The 27,690-nt window shown below is 41.9% G+C and overlaps 2 protein-coding genes across 2 annotated transcripts in view; one reads left to right on the forward strand and one right to left on the reverse strand.

Annotated features, from left to right (window-relative positions):
* Positions 1–27,690, reverse strand: part of LOC145402583 (glutamate receptor-like) — a 69,507-nt gene that overhangs the window by 10,390 nt on the left and 31,427 nt on the right. The window lies entirely within an intron of this gene.
* LOC145402531 (glutamate receptor ionotropic, delta-2-like) lies at positions 406–26,845 on the forward strand. Its single transcript, XM_080274525.1, has 15 exons — positions 406–421; positions 1,591–1,641; positions 6,944–6,988; positions 18,594–18,700; positions 18,792–18,950; positions 19,180–19,403; positions 19,543–19,671; positions 20,896–21,054; positions 21,506–21,596; positions 22,440–22,740; positions 23,016–23,233; positions 24,061–24,241; positions 25,039–25,138; positions 25,854–25,983; positions 26,750–26,845. The coding sequence occupies exons 1-15, from the start codon at positions 406–408 to the stop codon at positions 26,843–26,845; spliced, it is 2,007 nt and encodes a 668-aa protein (XP_080130651.1).

Genomic DNA, 27,690 nt, shown 5'->3' on the forward strand with positions numbered 1-27,690 from the left:
CGTTCCCATGTAGCTTATCACGGGATGCTTCAGATTTATTCTTGGAGCCCTGTTGGTTAAGGCTCCCTCCTTCTGCCAGCGCCTAACCCACCTCCTGACAGTGGTGGTGCTGGCTTCCGTCACGTCGGCAATGGATCGCAGAGACATCCCGTTCAGCCACATGCACACAAATTTTGTGCGTTCTGCCATCGTAGTTTTCTGATAGGGTCGCCGACGTTCCATACTTTGCCCTATACAAGAAATGCCTATTAAATTTTGGGCGTGAATTAGAGTAGTGGTGTCTTATTTAATTCTTGCTTTTACATCAATAACGCCAAAGTAATTACCCATTTCTATTGTGACGTGAAAATATGATGTTCCTCATAGTTATACATGGCTGAAGTAAACTAAACCATTTGCGCCGAGATGATCATCAGTAACTGTAAGTCTGTAACGGTGCAGAATCGAAACCATGCCAAGAGCCTACAACACTCTTTTTTTTTTTTTTTTACTCAGATAAAATTAACCCTAGAATCATACTAAAGTTAGTGTTTCAAAATCTGGAGCACGCAAAGGAAGATAAAGCAAATGTTTTCAAGAAAATTAAATTTAAAGACTAATTGGTGGTAGGTGTGGGTGCGTGCCCACGGTCCACTCGCGCTGTACTGAATGATAAGTCAGCGATTTCTTGTGCTCTGGGAAAGCATCTGAAACGGTTGATGGTAGACATATAACCAAGATGTTAAGGCTGATGAGGGAGTTACGAAAGATTTTGACTGTTAAGGCTAATGAGCAGTTTAGTTTGTTAAGGCTAATGGGGGAGTTACGAGGAGTATTGTTAAAGCTCATAGGGAAGCTACAAGGGATTTTGTTGGTTAAGGCTAAAGGGGGGGGGAGTTTAAGAAGGACTTTGCTTTATTAGGCTAAATGGCATGTCAGAGCCTTCTCTTTATTCCATTAGATCCCAGGGTTGCTGCGTTTGGGTTGTTGCTGAAAGAGTACTAAACGTACTTTCCCCTGCCTATTGGCTCGTGGTCGCGAAACACATAGGTCTGAACCCCGGAATTGGCCCCTTTATCACCCTTTGATAGCGCTCAACTGAGTTCATTCAACTAGGCCTGGGTTCTCAGTGGGATGTAGAGTACTTAACCACACTCTGATAAGCTGTTGAGGGAACTAGGAAAGCGGATTATCATAGTTCAGGCAAAACCCACGAATTTGCAATCACGGTACTTGCTGACGAGTTTGGTACAGCGAATCCCAGTGCCAAGTGGATGGGCAAATTCTTTTTCAAGTCTATTTGTGGGTCTTATCTGAGTAGCTCTTCTCCATTGGTGATGTCCAGTTCAGTTATCCTGGTGTGTGCAGTAATATTTTCGATGGCATTTTGCTCAGAAAACTAGGAGCACAATAAAACCATGAAGCATACCAGTCCACACCAGCCCCCACCTTATCACTATCAGCCACACCAGCACTACACTAACACCGTCAACCACACCAGCACCCCACATTAACACTGTCAGCCAAACCAGCACTACACTAACACCGTCAGCCACACCAGCACCCACATTAACATTGTCAGCCACACCAGCACCACACTAACACCGTCAGGCACACCAGCACGCCGCCACACTCTCAAGATTTACCAGCGGAGAGGCGATGGTGAGTCAGTCAGCCGCGCAGGGTCTGGCGGCCAGTGAGACGGCCAGGCCACAGCCTAAGTATTTATTGTGGCACTCATGCACTACACTATCGTACAGTATCACCCCAGACTCATTCACATACATTTGTAAACTGCTGTACGATACCTAAATGTTTTATCTACCAGTGATCAAGTAAAAAAGAAAAAGTGGGTTTTTCAACTTCGTATTAGGCACCACAAGTTATTTATTTTGAGAGCCGAGATAATTCTGATTTCAATTCCTTTTTTGAGTTCATATTTAAATGTAAAACTAAATTATGTTAAATAGCTCTCCACAACGGTGTTCTTTTTACATATTTTTTTTATACATATAAGAAATACTTTGGCTTTATAGATGATTTTTTTGAACAGTATTTATATATTTTTATGCACAGATGTAGCTCACAGAGGCAATCTTATTAATTAGTACACTTCTCAAGGGGTAAATAGAAATTGCGCTAAACAAAACGTGAATTTTAAGTAAGTGGATAACAGTAGCTAATTGCCGTTGCTTCTTTCAGACAAGTAAGTGAAGTACAGGGCACATGTTAAGTAGTCTTTTAATCTGCAGTATTAATATTAATGTGTGACTTGATCAGTTGGAATGTCAGAGAGCGTATAGCCTTCTTCTGTATAAAAATGAGTTCTTGAAGAAACACTAACTATCCTAAGGAGAGTATTCTTGTTACATAAAATCAATAATTCTGAGAGTGTTTGAATGCAGTGTTGTGTATATTTTTGAGTGATGATCCTGAATTTTCTTTACTGATTTTGCTGATTTCTTAATGCTTAGTAAATTGCATACCCCTTGTAATTACATCATTTTTAAATTCTCCACGCCAAATAATGCTAACACAGTGGGCAGACACTATGCAATACTTTCATACGAATCCCTGAGGACGTTTGGGAAAGAAACACTGAAGATCCATTTTTTCGGCTACTGCCAGACTTTACTGAGATGAGTGAACACTTCTTGAAATAGTGCAGTTAACGCTTGAAGTTCCTGCCCTAGTGAAAGAAGCAAGAGCACAGGAGCTCCAGGCAGAAGGGAAGGAAGCTGGCTGTCACACCTCCCGCCAGTACCACGAGCGTCCCCTGCAAAAATTAAGTTGGTGTGCTGCTTAACCTGAAACTTATGTTATTTAAGAGTTATTGTTGAAGAGGGACGCCTTCACGAGGTGGCACTGTTATAACCGGATGATGAAGCTGCCCGGTTAACATGCGTCCCTGAACTTCCCCCATACTCCCGCAAAAGAGGATGGTGGATTGCAGGAGAAGAGCAACGTCAGCCTTCAGTCCACCAGGTTCACGTCATGTAAATCTGGGTTTAACTACTACTACTGCAGCTACTACTACTACTGCAGCTACTACTACTACTACTGCTACTAAATAAGTACTTTGGTTTTACTGATTAACTTCTCCTGTAAAGTATTAGAAAAACAAAGGATATCAGTGTCTGGAAATGTGATATGGTTCATTACTTAAGGAGAGACATGAAGGCAAACCCGGTGTAGCTATGAATAACATCTGGATTGTGAAGTTAGTCAGAGAGTAAAGGGGATGGTGGTGAAAGAGAGATTGAGGAGAAGGTACTCTAATTCTTTGCTTTGCTTTACCACAATATCATTTCTGAGTAGCTGTGACTGTTCATCAATCAGTCAATTAATCAATCAGTATTTGAATTTGCCTCTGTCCATCTACCTATTTACCTGTCTGTCCAGCTATCTATATTTGTTTACTTTTCTACCAAGCTACCTACCTGTCTATCTATTACCTCTATACTTACCTATCTACCTATCTATCTACCTGTATAAATCTACCGTATCTATCTGTCTACCTAAAGAATATAGAAAGCAGTTAATATTACCCAAAATTTTACTGCCTTACAAGTGATGTGAAATAAAACAAAACAACTGTCAAAAAAGGTAATGATGGCACCTAAAACAGCATTCTTAAACTGCACTGACTCCAAATATTTACAAAACAACAACTGATAGTACCCAAACATTGCTGATACCAAGTGGACTTCTTGGGACCACTTTCTTGGGTGGGTGAAGACCTTGGTTAAGTTATCGTTGTAGAGCTGAAACAGATGGCAGTAGATCTGAAACTCCACAATTCTCAAAACTCTAATAAATAAATAAATAAAATAAAAGCACTCCAACACATGAATTGCGAAAGTGAGGGTGAAAATTTTTGATATGCATAGTCCTCTTCGTCACTAAACTTCAATGGTGTATTATTCAGTGTATTCTTACTTCCTTCAGACATGTGTTCATTTTGAGACACGTATCGAGATGAATTTGTTAGATATATTCATGATTAACACCTCCAATAAAATCTTCCGGAAGTTAGCAATAAACTAAAAATTACATCGCCAAATTGAAGAGGTTGAGAATGAAAAACGAAGGAACAACCTGAAAATGAACAATATTTCATGTAACTGGAACCGAGTAGGATGAAAATGGGGAGTTGAAATACTGAAGATTACGGAAAAGGGAACCAGACTTGTTGATACGAGAATTAAGAAATGGATAAGTGCTTGGTCTGATGCCCCATGCGCGCGCGCACACACACACACACACACACACACACACAATTACCAAGTATCGCACACAGTACGTGGTGTGTGCTGGAATTTAGCAGAATCAAAACATTACTGTAATTATCATAGTAAGATTGTGTAATGTGTTGTTGCAACACATGAAGCACCACAGTACTGTTGTAGGAGGTTGCTACCTCACTCAGACGGAGTCCGACGAAGTATCATTTTTGGTCGAGTTTGTTTCTTGGACTGAGAAGGATTCTTGGGGTAAAGTGGCAAGACAGAGTTACAAACATCACAACCGCAGCAGACTACGTGGCCGCTTCCTTAAACACCCAAGAATAGGTTGCATCAATAGCACGGCATAAAACCGTAGCTTAAACATGTTTTCATTTACAGCAATAAGATACTGGCCCTATCTGGCAACTGCAGAGACGTATTAGTTTATGAATTGGCACTGAGAATATGAATGAGGCTAATACTATGTATACAAAGCTTAAATACTATCAATGGCAATTAATTTACACTCGTCCCTGTTCAGAACTATAGCATCCAATACGATAACAATTCAAACTTAACGCAGATAGATTAATGTATCATCATTCTAGCAACTATGCTACGATGGCCGCCGTTGTTAACACAAGTTTTGCCACTTCAATTTGTTTTTGTATATCCCCCTTTACAATTAATATTTGCTGTGCTAACTATGCTTAATATATTAATTTTTATACCCTGCACGTTACTATTAGAATTAGAAGATTAATATGCCGCGATTCTGTTCAATCAAAAGATATAATCCTTGTTAATTGTCGTGCACTTGCAGTCCTGTTCCCGCCGTTAGGAGGCGTGTACTTGGCGCCATTTTCTCTGATATTATGAGGAACACGATGTCAAGTGCACGATAATGAACAAGCATTATATTTTTTCCCTTCCATGCAAGGTATTGCATATTTACCTTCTATTTATTCATAGTAATGTATAGAAAGCGTAATTTAGCATGTTGAACATAATTAGGGTGGCAAATATTATTGTAATGAGGATATACAAAACAAAAACAAAGTGGCGATATTTGTGTTTACAACGGCGGCCATATTAAATGAGTTGTCAGAATGATGATACATTTATTTATCGGCACAGAGTATAAACTACAGTCGCAATGGATGTAATCTAGTGAATAAAGAAAGGTGTAAAGTAATTGTAGGTGCAAGTCTAAATATCTCACAACTGCAAAATGCTAATTAATTTGAAACATGGAGTGAAAGGGATAGTAGGACATTTCTCCCTCCGATATCGTGTCATCCCGGACCCACCCGGCCCACCTATACCCAGATCAGTGTTAACGTAGGCATAGGGGTGATAGGACGCATGGTTAGTGCAAAATTGCCCAACCTATAGTTTTATGCAGCGCTGTTGTTACGGCCGTGATGGCGCTGCCTGTTACTGCAAAATTGCCCAACCTATAGTTTTATGCAGCGCTGTTGATACAGCCGTGATGACGCGTGCCCATGTTTAGTGCAAAATTGCCCAATCTATGGTTTTATGCAGCGCTATTCTTACACCCGTGATGGCGCTGCCCGTTTACAAAATTGCCCAACCTATAGTTTTATGCAGCGCTGTTGATACAGCCGTGATGTCGCTGCCAATGTTGAGTGCAAAATTGCCCAACCTATGGTTTTATGCAGCGCTGTTGATACAGCCGTGATGGCGCTGCCCAGTTGCGCCGCCGACACACAACTTCGGCCAGCAGTTATTTTTTTTTCTTGGGGAGTCTGCTACAACAACTATCTACCTGTACTACTACTTTTTTGCTACTACTACTACTACTACTACTGTTGTTGTTGTTGCTGCTGCTACTACTACTACTATACATTTACTACTACTACTACTGCTTCTTCTTCTTCGTCTTCCACTACTACTGCTGCTGCTGCTTCTTCTTCTATTACTACTTCTACTACTATTACTACCAGTTTTTTTGCTACTACTACTACTACTACTGTTACTAATATTTCTGTTTCTACCACACACACACACACACACACACACACACACACACACACACACACAAATATAGATAGATAGATAGATATAGATTGATAGATAGATAGATAGATCTAGATAGATAGATATAGATAGATATAGATAGATAGATAGATAGATAGATACATATGTATTATATAATAATAATCCATGCTACACACACACATATTGCTACACATACATAAACACTACGCTCACATAATTCATTTAACGGATCGTGTGTTTATCATGTATGTAGGAGTGTTGTTCATATGTGAAATGAGTGTGTCTGAGTAGCGTGTATGTGGATATATTGTGTATGTCCGTAGTGTATATATGTCTGTATTATATACCGGTAGTATGTGCATGTATTGCTTGTGTGTGTGTGTGTGTGTGTGTGTGTGTGTGTGTGTGTGTGTGTGTGTGTGTGTGTGTGTGTATGTTGTATTTGTGTTTGTGTATGTGTGTGTGTGTGTGTGTGTGTGTGTGTGTTGAACGAACAAAATGTGCATGGGCTCATGTTTATTATAGGTGTGTGAAGTTAGTGAATAAGTTAGCATCCTATGGAATGGATACTACGGTAAGTGCCAGTGTCATCTTATTACTTTCGAACAGATGGAAGCTGCTGGAACAAAGTCTGTGGTAAGTGACAAGATCTGCAACAGTGTGAGAGTCTTAGCTTGGTCTTTGTTTATTTGTGGCATAATGTTTTCTGCTTACAGGTGACGAACGTTTGACTCCTCTTACCCCTGGAGTTGAGGCATCAGGTAAGTACTCGTTAGTTATTGAAGACTGTAAAATAAAGTTATGCAAATACCACCTTTCTTTCTGTATCCTCTGTAATTTTAAGAAGTGTGTGAAATAAAGATAAATGCTAAAACACGGATTTTGTTGCTTTAATAAATCTAAAAGAGGGATGATTAGAAGTAGTTATACAGCATCATTTATCCCCATCTTAGCCTGAAATGTGAGAATAGTGGATTTTAGGTTGAAGTTGTCCTCCTCCTGCAATCCATCATCTTTGGGGTGGATTTTAGGGACGCTTGTATAACCAGACAGTGGAGTAGTAAGGTAGGCAGGGAAGGTAGGCAGATAGGGAGGTGGGTAGGGAGGCAGGTAGGTAGATAGATAGGTAGATAGGGAGGTGGGTACGGAAGCAGGTAGGTAGATAGTCAGTTAGGAAGATAGGGAGGTGGGTTGATAGGCAGGAAGGTAGATAGGGAGGTGGTTTGATAGTCTGGTAGGTAATAGGGAGTGGACAGATAGGCAGGTAGGTAGATTGGAAGGTGGAGGGGGATGTAGGTAAATAGGGAGGAATATTGGTAATTAGGGAGGTTGAAAGGCAGGTATAGATAACAAGGTAGCTAGGGAGTTGGGTAAGTGGGCAGGTAGGTAAATAAGCGGGTAGATAGACAGGGAGATGGGTAGGGAGATAGGTAAGTAGGGAGGTTGACAGGAAGTAGGAAGAGATGTAGGTAGACTGGGAGGTGAATAGGGAGTCGAGTGGGTGGGTAGGTAGGTAGACAGGGAGATGGGTAAGGAGATAGGCAGGTAAAAAGGTAGACAGGCTGAGAGGGAGGTAGCAGGCATGAAGGTAGGCAGGGAAATGGATAGGGAAGTATGTAGGCAAGTAAGTGGTAGACAGGGAGGTAGATAGGCAGAGGGTCAGGTAGGGAGACAGGTAGGTGGGTAGGTTGGTAGGTAGGTAGACAGGCAGGCAGATAGGCAGGAAGAACGGTAGGCAGGGAGACAGGCAGAGAATATATAGGGAAGTAGCTATGGACGTAAGTAGAGAGATAGGTATGTAAGTAGGAAGTGAGGTATGTATGTGGCAGGTACATAGGCAGGTATTGTAGGTAGGTAGGGAGACTTGAGAGGTAGGTAGGCTAGTAGATAGGTAGGCAGGGCGGGAGGTAGACAGTAAGGTAAGTAGAGAGGTCGAAGAGAGGTAGGTAGAGATGTAGGTAGACAGGGAGGCAGTTAGGAAGTCGGGTAGTAGGTAGGTACTTGGCTTAGCAGGAAGGTAGGCAGGTAGGTGGGTAAATAGGGTGCTTGGCATTGAGGCTGTAAGGGAGGTGGATAGGTAGGGAGGCAGGAAAAGGAATCGGATGGATGGATAGTTAGGTAGGTAGATAGTAGGTAGGTAGGTAGACAGGTAGGTATGTAGACAGGCAGGCAGGCAGACAGACAGGCAGGCAGGCAGACAGACAGACAGGCAGGCAGGCAGACAGACAGACAAGCAGGCAGGCAAGTAAGCAGGCAGACTGGCAGGTAGGAAGGCAGGGATATAGGCAGGCAGGCAGGCAGATAGGCAGGCAGGCAGAAGGCAAGGCTATAGCAGGCAGACAGGCAGGCAGGCAGGCAGGCAGGCAGCAGGCAGGCAGGAAGATAGGCAAGTAGGCGGGCAGACAGACAGGCAGGCAGATAGGCAGGCAGACAGGTAGGCAGGCAGCAGGCAGGCAGGCGGACAGGTAGAGAGAAAGGCAGGCAGGCAGCAAGCAGACAGAAAGGCAGGGAGACAGACAAGCAGGCAGGAAGATAGGCAGACAGGCGGGCAGATAGGAAGGGAGGCAGGCAGGCAGGCAGGCAGGCAAGATGATAGCAGGCAGGCAGGCAGGCAGACAGGCAGGCAGGCATACAGCAGCAGGTATGCAGACAGGTAGACACACAGACAGGCAGGCAGGCAGCAGTAGACAGGCAGGCAGACAGGCGGGAAGGCAGGCAAGAAGAAAGGTAGACAGTAAGATACTGGAGGCGCCATCTACCAGGCTTAAAATCTGTGGCCCAGGAGGCCCTGAAAACACAAAAGTGCCCATATCTCGAGAACGGTGCATTTTAGAGCAAAACGGAGCGACGACGACGGCCGTTTTATCAATTATGACCTATTTTTTACTGCTCTAGCCCGTGAGCTAGGTCTCATCACGATACCTTCGCAGGGAAATGGGTAAAAATGGGTCCTATTTTTTAATCTGGCATTTTAGAGAAAACCAGAAGAGATATTAAGGCCAAAATGAATCTGGTAATAGATCTCGGTTTTATCTAAAAATGGTATCCACGATTTTTCCTGTAAATGCTGGGGTTCGATAGGTATAATAGGGAGAAAAAGCTGAGAAAGTCTACGGGTGTTTCACTCCTTCTTTGAGACGTTTACTTTCATCTGACCTCGTATCATGGATTTTAAACCGAAATAGGAAATCTGGTGGAAGAGGCGTACCCCTTGTAGGTAAGGCAGTTGTTTGTCAGCCCTATTCTACCTATTCAACAACCAGGTTGTAGGTAGTAAAAGACCAGACCTATTGGAGGTTCCACCCTTGGACAAATATCTCCTTGCTCATCCTCTAAAATGCCTCTTCACCAAATAGACCTATTTACCTATTTACCTACAAGGGGTATGCCTCTCTCACAACATTTCCTATTTCCGTTTTCTAGTTAAAATCCATGAAGAAACGAGGTCAGATGGAGGGAAATGTCTGAAAAGAGGAGTGAAACACCCGTAGACTTTATTTTTCATTGTTTTTTATTTCTCCCTATTATACCTATCGAACCCCAGCATTTAGAGAAAAAATCGTGGATACCATTTTTAGATAACACAAAGATCTACTACCAGATTCATTGTGGGCTAAATATCTCTTCTGGTTTTCTCTAAAATGCCAGATTAAAAAATAGGACCCATTTTTACCCATTTCCCTGCGAAAGTATCGTGATGAGACCTAGCTCACGGGCTAGAGCAGCAAAAAATAGGACAAAGTTGATAAAACGGCCGTCGTCGTCGCTCCGTTTTGCTCTAAAATGCACCGTTCTCGAGATATGGGCACTTTTGTGTTTTCAGGGCCTCCTGGGCCACAGATTTTAAGCCTGGTAGATGGCGCCTCCAGTACCTTACTTGCGCTCCAGCACAGCATAGCACTGAGAAACACAAAAGTGCCCATATCTCGAAAACGGTGCATTTTAGAGCAAAACTGAGTAACGACATTAACCGAATTATGAATGAAAACCTATGATTGAAAACCTATTTTTTGCTGCTCTAGCCCGTGAGCTAGGTCTCATCACGATACCTTCGCAGGGAAATGGGTAAAAATGGGTCATATTTATAAATCTGGGATTTTCGAGAAAACCAGAAGAGATATTTAGCCTAAAATGAATCTGGTAGTAGGTCTCGGTGTTATCTAAAAATGGTATCCACGATTTTTCCTCTAAATGCTGGGGTTCGATAGGTATAGTAGGGAGAGAAAAAAAAAAAACTGAAAAATAAAGTCTACGTGTGTTTCACTCTTCTTTTCAGACATTTCCTTCCAATTGACCTCGTTTCTTCATGGATTTTAACTAGAAAACCGAGATAGGAAATGTTGTGAGAGAGGCATACCCCTTGTAGGCAAATAGGTAAATAGGTCTATTGGGTGATGAGGCATTTTAGAGGAAAGGCAAGGAGGTACTTGTCGAATGGTGGAACCTCCAATGTCTCGTCGTTTACTACGTACTGTACAACCTGGTGGTGGGATAGGTAGAACAGGGCTGACAAACAATTACTTGCAATCTACACGCGTGTCTCTCGTCTCTTTCCATAAAGTAACCCCCATCTAACCCCTCGCTCTCTAGAATCAGAGACTGAAAACAGAAAACGATGCATTACTCTAATAAACACACACACAAGCGCACGCATCCACTCATCGATTCACACACACACACACACACACACACACACACACACACACACACACACACACACACACACACACACACACACACACACACACACATAAGCGAACCCCTGTGTGTGTGTGTGTGTGTGTGTGTGTGTGTGTTTGCATGGAGGGAGATGAGGCAACCGGTGGGGTTAGTGGGATTTTGGTGATTTGGTGGAGCAGGTGGGGTTAATGTGGGTGGGTATGGTGGTTGGTGGGGTTGTTGTGGGTGGGTATGGTGGTTGGTGGGGTTGGTGTGGGTGGGTATTGTGGTTTGTGGGGTTGGTGTGGAGGGTATGGTGGTTGGTGGGGTTGTGTGGGTAGGAATGGTGTTTGGTGGAGTTGGTGTGGGTGGGTATGGTGTTTGGTGGGGTTGGTGTGAGTGGGTATGATGGTTGGTGGGGTTGATGTGGGTGGGTATGGTGGTTGGTGGGGTTGTTGTGGGTGGGCATGGTGGTTGGTGGAGTTGGTGTGGGTGGGTATGGTGTTTGGTGGGGTTGGTGTGGGTAGGAATGAAAGGTTGGTGGGGTTGGTGTGGGTGGGTATGGTGTTTGGTGGGGTTGGTGTGGGGGGTATGGTGGTTGGTGGGGTTGGTGTGGGTAGGAATGGTGGTTGGTGGGTTTGGTGTGGGGGGTATGGTGTTTGGTGGGGTTAGTGTGGGTGGGTATGGTGGTTGATGATTGGGCATGGAAGGCCACCGTAAAATAGGGCAGGGTGGGTGGGGTAAGGAAGTATTAATAGCATCATTTTTTATTAGTATTCTTTTATTTTTCTCACCAATACAATATTTAATGTCTGTCTATCCGTCTAAATATCTATCAAACTTTTAGTTAACTGCCTTCATTTCAAGCTTCTTTTTGGTCGCTTAATAGCTTCTGTTGTAAATTATCACATTACCTCTTCTTAAGCCATCAACAGTGGTCTTTCTCAAGGTTCTCTCCTGTCACCAAACTGTTTTCTTCCTACTGATTTAATTCCGATAACGAAATCTGAGAACATCAAGATAAATGAGTCAAAGGCGAAGTTTCCATTCGTTTCTCCATTTTTGTTCACCCACGCTCTACAGGCAGGAATAATAGACCGATTTTGAAGACTAAGGTGCCAAATGAATCCTCTCCACCTGGCTCATTGCTCTCGAAGGAGTGGTCTACACGATCGCAGCAAATCCCAAGGTAAAAAAAAAAAAAAAAAAAAAAAAAAAGAGAAATAGTAAACGCCACAGAGCAATCTTCTTTCTGTATATAAGGGTATCGACATAACATTGGTATAATTGGAAATGACGTTAAAAATTATGTAGTTCACTGGTTGAAAAAAATACGTATCTGTGTTACAACCTCATTTGGTGGTGCAGGCAGGCAGGGGGTTAGATGGGGTGGTAGGTAGACAGGGAGCTAGATGGGGTGATAGGTAGATAGGTGGGAAGATGGGTAGAGAGACAGGGAGGCAAGTAAAGAGCTAGAAAACGCAGTACGACAGTGTGGAGTGTGTGTGCGCATGAATGTGTGTGCCAATAAATACTTAGGCTGTGGCTTTGCCGCTTCACTGGCCGCTGAACTCTCCCCGGCCGACTGCCTCACCAGCCGCTGCCTCACCATCGCCTGTCCGCTGGTAAGTCTTGAGAGTGTGGCGCCGTGCTGGTGTGGCTGACGGTGTTAGTGTGGTGCTGGTGTGGCTGACGGTGTTAGTGTGGTGCTGGTGTGGCTGACGGTGTTAGTGTGGTGCTGGTGTGGCTGACGGTGTTAGTGTGGTGCTGTTGTGGCTGACGGTGTTAGTGTGGTGCTGGTGTGGCTGACGGTGTTAGTGTGGTGCTGGTGTGGCTGACGGTGTTAATGTGGTGCTGATGTGGCTGGCGGTACAGCACTGAAAATTATTGATGTTCATTAATAACCCCTTGAATCTGGTAACGTATTTCTGGACTTTTGTTGTTGTTGCCACGAAATGATTAAATTCAGCTCAGCAGAGGCCCTCCCCTTCCCGAGAACAAGTATAGAAGGCCACTTGTCCTATCTGTAATGAAAAGAATATCACAGACTGAATAAAATGGAGGGACAGGTGGCGAAGTATATGGGAGAGGGAGTGTGAGCTGGAGAGACTGCAGCCAGATGGCAAGAGGACAGGGTGACATGGAGGCGATTTGTTTGTGGCCATCCCTTACAGGAGTAAATCGTCTGGCGATAGACAGACAGAATTTCATACTTGTACCTAGCGAAGAAAATTTGATTAATAAAACTAGCATCCACTTTCAGCAGTTAAAACTACAGGATTGAGAATCAGGTGTTATTTTGACTCATACTACCATATATTAAAAGAAATATAATTCATTTACCAGTATATTCAAATATTAAAGAATTTTTTAAAGTAGAATTTTAAAGATCCTCCCGTGTCCTGCACTTCCTTTTATGGCACCTGGCAGATACTTTCTTGTGGATGTCAGTGAATATTCGTATTGCCCTTACTTACTGTGACAATAATCTCAACACAACTGAATTAGTTAACGGACGAGTTGGTTACAATCCTCTGTTAACTTTACCTTGGCCTATAATTACCATCTCTCAATCTGTAATGCTGAGCCAAAACAAGATATTAACTCTAGGATGTGGTGCTAGTAACGGAGAAGTGCCATGGAAAGGATGTACAACCGTAACATTGTCTTATTCTACCACTGAGCTGGGGGAAATAGGCTGCTAAAGGACGAAAATCTGGGCCAAGTGAAAGTGACGGAAGAAGAACTCTGACGGACGAATCAAGATCCTCGGAATCGAACATGTGATGGTGCTGCCTTGTATGGTTTAATTTCTAACTGTGGTTTCATCCTCAATCGTACCTTTCTAAGATTTCGGTCTCTCTCTCTTTCAAAAAAAAAAAAAAAAAAAAAGTAAGATTCTTTGACTACAGTATTTTTGAGGTCATTTGGTCCTAAGTGAGTTTCATTGCACAGAGAAAATTATTACTTTGAGTGAGTGGGAATACTGAACGATTGAAAAGGCTTGGAATGCATACAGTAAGTGTGGACCGGCAGTTCAAGAAAAACAGAATTCACGAAACAAATTGCTTACGTTATCGTTCTGTGGATGTGATAACAGTTATGATGGAGTTCTTTGTTTCATTCATTTATTTTATACAGAATCCTAACACTTTAGATCGATACCTGAAACTTTTGCATGAAACCCGGGAACTCCTCAACGATATAGGAAGGAGAGATAGGGGGCCACATGATGGTCTTAGGATTTTATGTCGTCTCCTATACTCTTTTTCTCCAACTTGGCCTAAAAATTGTCATCTCTTTTTCTTGAATGCCGAGTTGTAACAATAGATTGGCGCTAGAATATACTAGTTGTGAAAAAGCGTTGTGGTGGAAAGGATGTAGAGCCATAGCATTGTCTTTTTCTGCCACTACGTGAAATAAGCTGTTAAAGGACGAAACTCTGGGCCAAGTTAAGTAAAAAGGGTATAGTACGCATCAGCCAAGGGCCTTACTCTGATCTGGTACTCTCCCATCAGCCTATAACACTCTTTTATGCATTTCCAAACCACTTTTTATATGTCCCTTGTTGCTGTTTTCCAAAGTTCTTTTCTACTTACCTCTTACTTTCACATGCCAGTCTATTTGCTTTCCTCAGTTATACGGTTATATTTCTGTCTATCTGTCTCTGTCTGTCTGTTTCTCTCTCTCTCTCTCTCTCTCTCTCTCTCTCTCTCTCTCACACACACACACACACACACACACAATCACAGTACACATGGCTTTTCTCACTGTTTCAAATTTATCCGCTCTTTTGCATACACTTATCCCCGTCCTTTTCATTATTCCTCGATTAGCATAGTCACTCGTTTTCACCGTTCCTAAATCACAACAATCACTTACATTTCACATTTTTTGTTTGTTTGTCGTAACCTTGAGAAAAGCATTTTTTTTTTTTTAACGTTTTTATCTTAATTATCTTGAATGTTCTAAAACTGGGGATGCATTATTTTTAGTGGCATCCTTTTACTGGAAATATATACTGCATAACGTAACCGATCTAGCAAAATTACCCTGCTTAATTTCGTCTTCCCATTTCATCGTATATGTTTTTAATGGCTTTACTCAGGGATATTGAATGCGCCCTCGACGATCCTATAGGAAAACTGCCATGGCGGACCGTAAGCGATTCGTGTGGCTTTGGATGGAAGGCTTGTCCGTGAGAGACATAGCGGAGAGGACGGGCACGAGCGCCACCACTGTCCGCAGATGGGTCAGGCGCTGGCAGAAGGAGGGCGACCTGCGATCCAACAAGTACAGAGAGAAGCCATCCTTTCCTCTCTACAGTAAAGCCACATCTAGTCCAATACCCGTGTACCCATACCAACCAGCGGCTTCATTTGCCTATCCCTCCGTAGACCTGAATTTAGAAGCCTACAGATGTGCTTTTAGACTGAGCTGTTGTTCTCCATACTTTCAATTTCCAGAGAAGCATCCTCATCTGTGCCATGATCCTCTGGGCATTGTGTCAGAAAATCATAATGTTGTAAATTCATCGATACTATATCAGTAAGTCTGTTTTAAAATTTCACAGTTTGAATCATGAACCAAGTGACTGCAAAAACAAAAATTTTCATTCCGTCTTCCATTTCTTCTTTATTACGTGCCTAAAAAATCCTGTATAACTCCTGCTGCTTTGTAAGGGAACGTTATAAATAAAAATAGTAATATACAGATGTACAAGAATAAATTTTGGTTGTATGAATTATCCAACCTCTATATTAAGGGACAATAATCGGATATGGCATTAACAAGGACAAAAATTAATAGTCATTTCTGGCGTCCATGTTTACTAGATCTGATGTCGTACGGATATTATTTTCTTATATACTTATTAACCCTGACGATTTTAAGTCCTGGAGAGATGATTTTTTAGTGACGGTGTTACACGCAGTCTCCATCGACCCCTTCATAACCTGATGTCTCTCCCTGAACTAGATAAAATCGCTTGAAGATAGCAAGATAATATACGTCATCGGGCTGAAGGGGTTAATTTTCAACCTCTATACCTTTAACCCTGGAAATATAAGAGGTGCTGTAAATATAGTTAAAGAATCTTTAAGCACCAACGTTATGAACATTAAAGTATAGTTCAATTATCTTGCTGTGTAATTAACCTTGATCTCAGCTAGACGACATTCAGATGAAGCACAATTGTATAACCGACTGTGGACATAGGTTCGACAGCTTGTTGCATGAGGGTCAGCAATCCTTCCATGCACCTTTACATGTTATCACTTTGGCTCTAATCCTGAAGTGTGATGGGTTGTCTGTAAAAGTAATCATCTCTCTGTCTCTCTACGAAATTCCAATCCTCAGACTATTCTTATCAAAGCCAGCATTGAACCAGCGACCTAAAGATTGACTGTCGACTATACTCTGCGTGCTTGTCTGCCACCTTCCTCGGCAAATCTATGCTGGACGATACTTTTTTTTCTACATGTTCAGTAAAATGAAAGGAAACGGTCATGGATAATTAGACAAACTGGTAAAATGAAAGAAAACGGTGATAAAGGACTCAGGTTAGTAGAGTGAAATGATACGGAGACAAGCTACTAAAATGGAAGGAAATGCTCAAAGAAATGGCAGCAAGCAGGCGCAGAATATGGTGTAAACTTATGTGTAAATCTGTGAGATAACCATTGCTAAATAAGACATAGTGACAGGTAACTAAAAATGGGTATGAAGTACATTAACAATTTCTTATTTTTAAATCCTGAAATAAAGATATATTGGCGTTTTATGCATGTGTGAATTTACGTCAGGGATAAAAGGATGTTGCCAATTGTACTATATTTACAGCCACCACTAGAAGGCTGTTATTCACACTGTGCAAGAGAGGCAGAAAGTTGTTCGTGGTCTAAAGTTAGCCTGGTAAATAAACCTGTATAGCTCGTAGAGCGTCATTATAGTATGGTTCCTGATCTGGACAAATTTGATGGGAAATTATGTCACATTGAAAAATCTAATCTATAGCTATATAATTTTTCAGTAGATTTAGTATGCTTACCTTGAAAACTTTTATATGGGCTACAAGCAGCTGGATGAACTTACTTCCCTCGGTGGTGGCCCTCTCTTCTCTATATACTGTATCTAATCACTCCCTAATCTCAGAGTCATCCCTCAAAGAATAGGAATAAATATAAGCCAATGGGAGAAGACAACTGTGTAATGATACGAATAATTATGACTAGGGATGAACTATGAACGAACAGTGAAGCAAGGAAAAAGTGAGACGAAGTGATAAAAACGATCTATCTGAAATGAATAGAACTAGAAAGGTGCTGTGTGTTTAATCCGACAGAGTTCCCTAGCTTCTTTTAGTCTGGTTAATGGCCAGGTGTAGTAAGATTAGAGCATTGCTTTGTCTAGTAACCAAGAAGACTCATTTACACCTCATAACAAAGGCTGTCGAATTTTACGCAACTACGACTTAGTGTTCAAGGTGAGGGAGTGGCTCAGTTCCCTCAGACGAAAGAAAGAAAAATACAGCAAGAGATGGTGAAACTAGAACCACAGCTACAACCGCGGCCGACGTATGCAAGTATGGAAAAGGCGACAGCTGGTTGATGCCCATGAATTTACCGATATTACAGCCTATTTTTCATCTTTCGTGCTATTGTGCTTGTATCTACGGTAACAGATATGGGGGAGGATAAGGATAGTAGAGTTATTCGGCCTCTGTAACTGTAGTGCTGGAGAGGGACGCCTTTATGTGGTGGCACTGATATTAATGAGCCGTAGAGCTGCCCGGTTCTATAAACGTCCCCCAACTCCCTCACTGTCCCCTCCCCCGACCTAAAAGAGGATGTTGGGCTGCAGGATAAGGGTAACCAGTCAGCAGTCCGCTGGGTTCACATTCATATGAACCTGTGGCTACAACAAGAACAGGAGCAAGAACAATAACAGCAGCAACAACAACAAACACAACTACTACTATTGCTGCTACTACTAGTGCTATTACCACTACTACTACCACTACCAATACTACCTCCATCACTACCACCACCACCACCATTACTACTACTACTACTACTACTATTACTATACCTGTAATTCACTTCGATATTCATTCACTATCCAGCAGGGATGAAGATGGCTATCTTGCTGATGTGTCTCGCCTCTCCTCACCTCCTCTTCCTCTCTTCAACAGGAAGAGTGTCACGTGAGTCATCATGAGGCTACGATTATTGACACTAAGTAGAGGCACTGAACTTTAGCTGCCTAAGTAGTCAGAGGAAGAACGTTATATTCCCTTAAACATGTATCTTGTTACGTGCATGTATTATAAATCCCCTTATGAACAAACTTAAACTGAACTCCCGGGTAATAGTGAGTGACAGTTATACCCAAGGAAATGGAATAATAAAAAGGTCGTCCTCAAGCACTGTATCTTATCTTAGTTATGCCATACCGAACTATAAAGATCAAAAATTCCTTACACACTATGAGAGAGCACGTTTTAGAATGCTGTAAAATTTATCGATGTGTTATGAAACTCAGTCAGTGTGATACATCATTAATTCAGTGATACAATAAGTTGAAGTGTAAATCCTCATTCTCTTTTAACGTAATTCATTGTAAATCTTCTGCCTCTGTTTTAATGTAATTCAGTGATACAATAGGTTGAAGTGTTAAGTCTCTGTTTTAAAATTTTGACTACTTCAGCGGGCACAGGAGAGTCAACCCACACAGCAAAAGCTCTCAGCACTGTTTTACAAACGGCATCTAAAGAAGACTCTTTCGCCATCCTTGTCACCACGAGGAACACATCGGTAAGCATAATTATCTACACATTTCAGTACTTGCTCCCCAAAATGTAGAAATTATGCTAATGACATATGAAAAGTTTAAATTTTGTCACAGACTTTTTTTCCGCCAAAATTCAATTTATCTCAACAGTTTGCAGGTGTGAGTGGAGTTGTAGCGCCGTGGGGTTTGGGGGTGTTCGAGGTGGCGGCGGACGGCCAGGACGCTAACGTGACGCAGGCACAGCTCTCCCGGGTGGTCGGCCAGGCTCGCCGGGTAGGTCACTCTCACAATACTGCTGAGGAGGGTAGGTCATCGTCACATTGCTGCTGAGGCGGGTAGGTCATTCTCACATTAGTGCTGAGGCGGGTAGGTCACTCTCACATTGCTGCAGCGGCAGGTAGGTCACTCTTATATCACTGCTGAGGTGGGTAGGTCACTCTTATATTACTGCTGAGGCTGGTAGGTCACTCTCATTTAACCTGCACCCCTGTGGCGCCAGCAGCTGCGGCAGGTGTCATGGTCCGTGACGGTGGTGGTGGTGACTGACGACCCAGCCTTCCTCGCCGCCTTCGCCGAGTGGTCCTTCAAGGGCCGCCTCCTTGTGTGGTCGACGAGGCTTCTCGTCCTCACCCACCTCCCACTCCAAAGCCTCACCCACATCCGCACCACACTCGCCATGACAAACTCCATGATGATCATCTTGAATGACCTCCTTCCAGACCAAAGGTTTGCTGATCTCTGTGTTTTAAAAAAATGTATTTCATTTTCGTCCATTTCTTCTCACACTGTTTTTACGTTCCTTCCCTTTGTGGTTCTTACCCAATTCATTTTATCTGTTTTTTAAAAGTGACATGCGTACACACAGGAGCAAAGTGTACCTACACCTGCCGTACGGCGCACCTGAAGCAGAGCCTATCCAGGTTGCAACCTGGTCACCTCACCACGGACTGCAGTTAACATCACAACTGCCTTTCTTTCCACAAAAATTTAACACGTATGTATGAAAGCTTATTTTTTTCTTATGGTTAGAAAGAGTTGTCATTTAACTACTTTGGTTACTGTAGCCACGGAATGAATATTGTAAAGCCACCGAAAACACAGCATGGCAGTCATGAGAAAAGTTATGACCCCGCGAGAAAGTTCCGGCCATGCTAAAGCACAGTTTTTTTTTGTAGCTCTCCCTAATTTGATGGAAGAATTCACGGAATGCTCACGACGAAACTTACTAGGTTTGAGCACAAAAGGTTATAGATCAAGGCTACAAGACAAAAGCAAAGACGACCATGCCTTGTAATCTTTAACCTTTAGTTCTAAAAAGCGTATTGTCATAGTCTACCTTGCAACACCACCAAATCTGGTTAAACTCGGATAAAAACTGCTCGTTATGTCAAGGCCATAATTATTCTCACGGCTGCAGTGAGAATAGATCCGGCTCTGCGAGAATATTTCTGGCAATGCTGAACCGAACTGGTTTACTCCGATAGAAAGAAAAAAAATGGTGGGTAGGTTGACGGACAATTTGTGACGAAACATACTAGGACTGAGCACAGTAGGTCAACCTTTAAGGATATAATGCAAGCTCATGTTGGATACTGTCTTCTGACTTTGATCTCAAACCGTTCGATAGAAATATAGTAGGTATAGTCATGGGCTAGCCCGCAACATCCCTAAAAAATATGGTGACAATGGGTTAAAAACTCTACATTGTCTCATTGCCGGACTTCATTTCACTGTCAAGGTAGAAATAGTTTCGGGTCCATGAGGGGGTGAGGTAGGGTCTAGAGGGCCAGAATAAAGTGACTGAATGAGATACTAACCAAAGTTTGCTTAGCCGAATGAGCCACACCCCCATTCACTCACCCCTCAAGCCCTCGGAATCCTGGCTCCACATGGTAGGACATAAAACACTGGCACGTAGCTTCACACTCACCTGTCTGACAATCAGTCCGAGGACTGTCAAGTTAAAAATTGATGGCAAATTTAGCCATACACTCCACTGCACAAAATTCATCTACCAGCTCGATCGTTTGTCAGTTCCCTGGTCTCGTCAGCCTCTATACCTTTCTCAGGCACTCATTTATCTTATCTATCCAGTTTCTTCTTGGTGTTGAATAGTATCAGTGAAAAAAAAAATTGAAGTCCTTAGGCTGAGTGGCTTTACCTCATTAATGGTTGAAAGGGCGTCGTAGAATCCTGAGGGTGTTAACGTAACTTCCAGTCTGTCAACGGGTCCACGTCTGCGAGTGTCCTACCTGGAGATCCCCACCACTCAGATACGTGTGGTGGCTGACCCAGATGCTCCAGGTGGCAAACGTGTTATTACCATGAGTCCAGAGGTTACGTTACTGGAAACCATCGCAGAAGCCATGAACTTCACGTATGTCATTACCAGACCCATTTGTTTTAGAAATATCTTTATGGATAACAGGGCCGGATACAGGACTATGGAAAAGAGGAGAGGGCGGGAGTGATTCCTAACGAAATTACCACAAGTTTAATTCAAGCTAATTCATTTCCTAATTCCTCAGAATATATTACTTAATCCCAGTTTTTATTAATGTGATAACATTTGTATAAAATATTTGTCGTATAACTTCATTAAAAACATTCTTTTTTTATTATATTTCATCACCGGTTTACAGAATATGACCCCTCCTAATCCGTGCCTGGAATAATATTAGGTTTTGTCCATAAGCAACTGGTATTACTAAACTAAAAAAATGGTACATAGCCCCCATTCGCTTATCAGAAAAAATGACAGATATTTTAATGTTGGCATTCACATAAAACTTCACGAGCTGCCAACAACTCCCTTCATTTGTTGTCAGATTCAAGTTCTTTACACCAGTAGACGGTGGCTGGGGCGTCAAGTTACCTAATGGTTCCTGGACTGGTATGCTTGGTATGGCTAAAAGAAAGGTTAGTGTTTCTTCATCATCATCTTGACACATTCGGTAAATACATCATAACCCCTAAACCGCTAATCCGATCCAAACCAAATAAGGTGAGCTAACAGAACTCTATGACCATACTTTCTTGGAAAAAAAAAAAAAAAAAGTGGAGGCTATGCTTGGCCGCCATATTGAATTTTCAGTTGTCAGTGCAGCAATCAGCTGTAGCTAACTCTTTACACAAATAAATTTATTCCATTTACGTAGTTAATGTCTTTGAAAACACTGTGGCTTATGTTCTATTGCGTTAAGATAAACGAGAATAAGAAAAACAAATTATGGACCATGTTACTTAAATCGAAGAAAATTAAAAATCTGCCCTCACACACCTCTCAATGTCCTCTTTCTCGTCAATTTTCTGGTAGTTGTCTGCGTTTCGACGAAATGGCCGCAGTATTGTTTACAGGGACACTCTAATAAACCATATAGCAAACTCTAATGAAGGATCGAACTTCCTCATGACCCCATATTCCTTGACACACTTATACATCGTCACATCAACTCATAAACCATCACACCGTCTTATAAACCCTCAAACTGTTGTACCTTATACACCGTAGACCTGATCCATACTGCTCATACACCAAGAAACACTCTGAGAGATAAAAGAGACGTATCTAACGGCTGGACGATGCCATTAATTGAACAGCGGTAGTAATTCCCAATATACTGTCATATACAGTAGGCACATGGACTACATGTATTTGTGTGGGTGTCTAGGTTCAGATCATATGCTATTTAGCTGTGTTCATGTTTCTCTTTAATTTGTCTCTGTTGACTTACCTAATTCTTTGTACTGTTCCGTCGTAAGGAGGTTGACATCGGGCTGGGACTGTTCCACATAACTCCCGATCGGGCCGAGGCTGTGGATCTCACGTTTCCCGCCATTCACTGGTACGTTAGAATAATAGCACGTCGGGGCCGCCCTGAGGTGGATCCCTGGGGTTTCCTGGTGCCACTGACGCTTGTAGTGTGGGTGGGCATCTTGATGGCGCTGCTTGTAGTGGCTACCGTCATGACCATGTTACCCAGCTACCTCCCTGTCCGCACACCATGTCGAACCACGCAACTAACCAACATTGCCAGTTGCATCCGTGTCCTGCTGCACCAAGGTAAAGTGTTCATCTGAAATTATAATGAATGGTGAATGAGTCCGAGTGTAGCTCATTCAATTGGGCAAACCTTGGTGGCATCTCATTCTAATATTATTTTTTCATGGCTCTTTGGGTTCTACCTCACCCCACCTTAGAGTGGGAAAGAAGGACTGAATATTGATAAGGATGATGATTTGTTCGTTATCCCTTGCCTTGAAATTTTGCTCACTTGGATATAATTTTGTATTTGGTTGCTGAAGGTCATGAACAACTGATGAATATTTCTGAGTCAGACATGGTGTTTGTCTCGGGGTGGTGGTGGTGGGAGGGTGTGGTGCTGGGGGTGTGGATGCTGATGATGCTGGTGCTGACACAGAGCTATGCCGGCAACCTCATGTCCATCCTGGCTGTCAGATACATCCCGCTGCCCATACAGACCCTCCAGGACATCCTCGATAACCCCGTCACTGTCCTTGTACCGCGTGGCACAACAGTGGCTCAGTCTTTCTTAGTAAGTTCTAACTCTTACATTATATCCATCATCATCATCCATCACCTTGTGCCTTTCTTATTCTCCATGCTATTGACTGACTGGCTGATGGATTGATTGATTGACTGACTTACTGATTGATTGACTGAATAAATATTTCTGGCAGCGCAACAGCTAGGGTCATATCACGAAATATTGCAATGTTTAAAAGCAAAACGGGCTAAAAGACTAGATAGCAAAAAACACAAAGATAAAACACTAAAACTAAAACCAAGAAATAAGGCTTGCTTTAAACATAAAAAAAAAAAAAAACCCGAACATTAAAATAAAAAGTAAAAAAACTGATCATCAAACACTCTGCATGCAACTTCTTGGAGTACACATCAGACTACGCAGAAAATCTGTCTGTAAATTTTTAAGCTGAAAAATACGAGGAACAGCTTACACCATCTTCAAGCTTGGGATAGGAAAACATATTCGAAAAAAGAAAAGCTGATCGTGAACATAAACTATGATGTCTATATTATTTAAAAAAAAAGGAAAAAAGGAAAAAGTACCACAGTACGGTCACATTTCCCCGCTGCCAATCTGTTTCATTTTGTTTAAGTGCTAGAAAGAGGCCTTCACGTGATGGCACTGATACAACTGGGTGGCCGAACTGTCTACTTATACAAACATCCCTCAACTTCTTTGTCCCCCAAGAAGGAGGATGGTGGAGTGCAGAAGGGGGACTTAAACCTGAAGTCTACCGAGTTCACATTTCAGATGAACCTGGGGCTGCATTAACAACAACAGGAACACCGCCACCACCTACCACAACTACTACCACAACTACTTCCATTGTGTAGGAGGCTGAGAGTGGTATCCTGCGAGAAATTGGTGACCTACAGCAAGTGGATCGCCTGCAGACAATCATGCCCTCCACATACGTCACTAATTTAGATTCAATTGTGAGAAAAGGAGGTCACGTCCTCATCACCGTAGAGGCCAGAACGAAGATGCTAATTGCTCAAGATTTTTCAAGAACTGGTAAGTGTATGAAGAAAATATTTTATGCATTACTTACAAATTATACTTCCGATGCACTTACAAAATTCGCAGTTATATGTACAAGCTCATGAAAATTTCCTGATTTAATATCGTTTCTTAAGCCTGATTGCGCAGAATTTTTCAAGAATTGTTAAATATTTCCCAAGGTTATACATTTTACCAACTTTATTTGTGAGGCGTTTCCAGTGCACACCAACAACAAAAAAACATTATAAGTTCATGTTCATTTCCTTTTATTACCGTTTCTTAAGTCTGATCACAGAGGATTTTTCCCGAGCTGGTAAGTGTATACCTTATAATTATGTACAGTATTTCTGAGGCTTTTACTGTAAGCAGCAAAATTAACAAATGCAAAAGCTCATGAAAAATTCTCTTATTATCGTTGAACCCAGAACAAAGGTGCTAATTTCACAGGATTTTTCAACAGCTAGTAAGGGTGTGTATTATTTACAAACTATATTGGCGCTGAAGGGGGATGCCTTCATGCTGGGGCACCTATGTGATTGGGTCTTGGAGCTACCTGATTACACGAACATCCCTCAGCTCCTTCCCAGTACCCCGAGAGAAGAATAGTGAACTGTCGGGAAAGATCAGCTTCAGCCTGCAATCAACTGGAGTCACATTCAGAGGAGCCTGGGGTTATTACTACTACTACTACTACTACAACTTTATGCGAGGAAGAAGGAACCAAAGGCCAACCCGCAATAACAGTTCCCTCCAAGAGAAAAAAAAATACTACTGCTGCTACTACTACTACTACTACTACTACTGAACAGGTCGGTGTGACTTCTACCTGGCGAATGAGGAGATCCTACCTATGATGTTTGGTCTGGCAGGTCACAAGGGCAGCCCACTTGTACCCGCTCTCAGTCGCGTGTAAGGCCACAGCTCCAAATACTATACTCCTTTCATCCTAACCTGGAAGAAAAAATTACTACCCATCTTGTATGCATAATTGCGAAAGTAGATTAGTTGTAAAATATGATGCTATACAACTTTTACTCTAACTTCGCCTAAAATTGCCATCTTTCCATGTTGAATGCAAATCTGTAAAAACATATTAACGGCAAAATTTGATGTCAGTAGCGAATAAGTGTTATGGAAATGATGTTGAGCCGTAGTATTGTCTTTTTCCTCCACTGAACTACGTGAAGTAAGCTGGAGAAGAACGAAAATTCTGGGCCAGATTAAGATGAAACAGAGTAGCGAAATGACTGTGTACTTAGCTTTAACAAATGACAAAGGGGAGTTTAAACTATAGCTATTATGTACATACAGTATTAAAGGGAACATATATTTGTTAGAGATATTATTACTGGGTAAACATTTGATCTGATTCTACATGGTATGCTCTGCTCACCTAAACCTGGCTCAGATTTTCGTCCTGTTGCAGCTTATTTTACGTAGTTCAGTGGCAGAATAAGAAAATGCTACGACTCAACATCCTTTCCATAGACCTTCTTCGTGACTAGCACTATATTCGTGTCACTTTATGCCCGCTGCTCAGTATTCAAGTTGGAGAGACAACTTAGTGCCAAGTTAGAGTGAAAGGAGGAGTGTGAGGAAATGATTACCTACTTTGCTTTTACAGGATAATGAGACTGACAGAGGCGGGTCTTTACTACCACTGGCTTCAGCTCTACACCCCAAATTTTACCACTTGCCTCAAACCTCCGACAAAAGTGGCAGTCAGAGAATCGTTAAGCATCATCAATATATGGGTAGGTGAGGTGTCTCAGAAAGAATATATGAAATTACACTTAGTTTAACACAGTAACTTGGCCAAAAGTTGACACCGTTCATCTGTCTGTATCTCCATGTTACTCTTCATTTGTCTCCCTGTCTTTCCATGTAGCCTCGCATCTGTCTGCCCGTCTTTCTGTGTAGCTCCTTATTTGTCTCTGTCGTTCCATGTAACTCCGATTGCTCCTCTTAATCTATGTTTGCTACCAAAATTTGTTTTTCTCTCTCTCTCTCAACATGGCTTTTCATCCTGCAGGGCTTGTTGGTGGTACTTGCTGGTGGTGGGGTAATCAGCGTCATAATGTTTGGTCTGGAGATCCTGTATGCACACCTGATACCTCACACTAATTAATGGACACACGAATGGAACGCAAATGAATATATCGTTTAGTATAATATTCCAAATATACTATGTATACTTTGTAAAATATAATAAAACCCTTACTGTTATGATTTTGCGTGTTGTTTAAATATGGACCTGAGCTCGTTGGCGACTAACTCCTTCAGTACATTTTATATGGGAGAAATATATTACACACACACACACACACACACACACACACACACACACACACAGACAAAATTAAAACCACTCTTTCTTCACTCCCTCACACAAAAACAATTTACATAAACCTGTTTACAGCAAAACTCGAAAAAGGAAAAAAAAAAAAATCTAGGGATGCACGTAAGGTTAGGTGGTTGATGGCAAAGATGAACAACTTACTACAAAGACGCTCCCCCCAGTGCCTCAAAAATGTGTTCCAGACATTCTTTGTGTCGATGGAGGATTACTATGAACTTTACCGAGGACAACAAAGAAAATTCTATAGTATTCCTTAGAGTCACGCAATGGGAAAAGGTGCTGACTTGACCAGGACCCTGTCTTCGTCGGGGAAGGATGGTCCCTAGCATCTCTTCCTTAGTGATTTATTTTCCAAAGTACCCATTAATATCCTTTATATAAATAAATAAATAAATAAATAAATATATATATATATATATATATATATATATATATATATATATATATATATATATATATATATATATATATATATGTGTATCTTTACTGTCGATATAGATTGCATGAATAGCACACAAGAATATAGCAAGGGGGCAGAATCAGAAATAAACCGGTCAGGAAGAGGTGTTAGTAAGCTTCCTAACCACACGAGAATACCGCCCTTGGTTTTACACGTCTTCCTCACCAAAGAGCCTCTACTGTATGACATCTTTGAGGTTTTGCTGGCCCGGAACGGTCAGAGGGTTACAGGGCATATTTATAGTACTGCATATGTAAATTGTTAGAAAGCGTGAATATCAAGCACATTTTCTGATACAAAACGTGAACTGCTTTCCACAGTACTGTATGCTATTGGTTGCTTGTTTTACGTTTTATCGTCACAATTCGAGGCTAGTTCTTTAAAGAGACATCATAACTTTATATACCTTTTGATCATCATTTCACTCAATATCGTAGGTTTGAGTTCAGCCTGTAACACCAATGAAGCCGTCTGCCAAAAATAAGACATTCTGGCTCCATACATAAAATTTTAGGAAGACGAGGTGGAGGGGAAAAAAGACAGCCTGGTTACGGAGAACCGAAAAATTACAGCCGCCGATCAAATCCCAAACACAGGGTTCGCAGTAAAAGCTCATCTGCCGAAAAGAGCAAGGCCCTTATT

This window comes from Coenobita brevimanus, chromosome 58 (assembly GCF_032717465.1).
Source record: "Coenobita brevimanus isolate Jiangsu-jjx chromosome 58, ASM3271746v2, whole genome shotgun sequence".
NCBI lineage: Eukaryota > Metazoa > Arthropoda > Malacostraca > Decapoda > Coenobitidae > Coenobita > Coenobita brevimanus.

Coding starts and splice junctions, on each gene's coding strand:
- LOC145402531 (XM_080274525.1), top strand. Junction 1,642..6,943: donor TTACCAGCGGAGAGGCGATG/GTGAGTCAGTCA, acceptor TTCTGCTTACAG/GTGACGAACGTTTGACTCCT. Junction 6,989..18,593: donor CCCTGGAGTTGAGGCATCAG/GTAAGTACTCGT, acceptor TGACTACTTCAG/CGGGCACAGGAGAGTCAACC.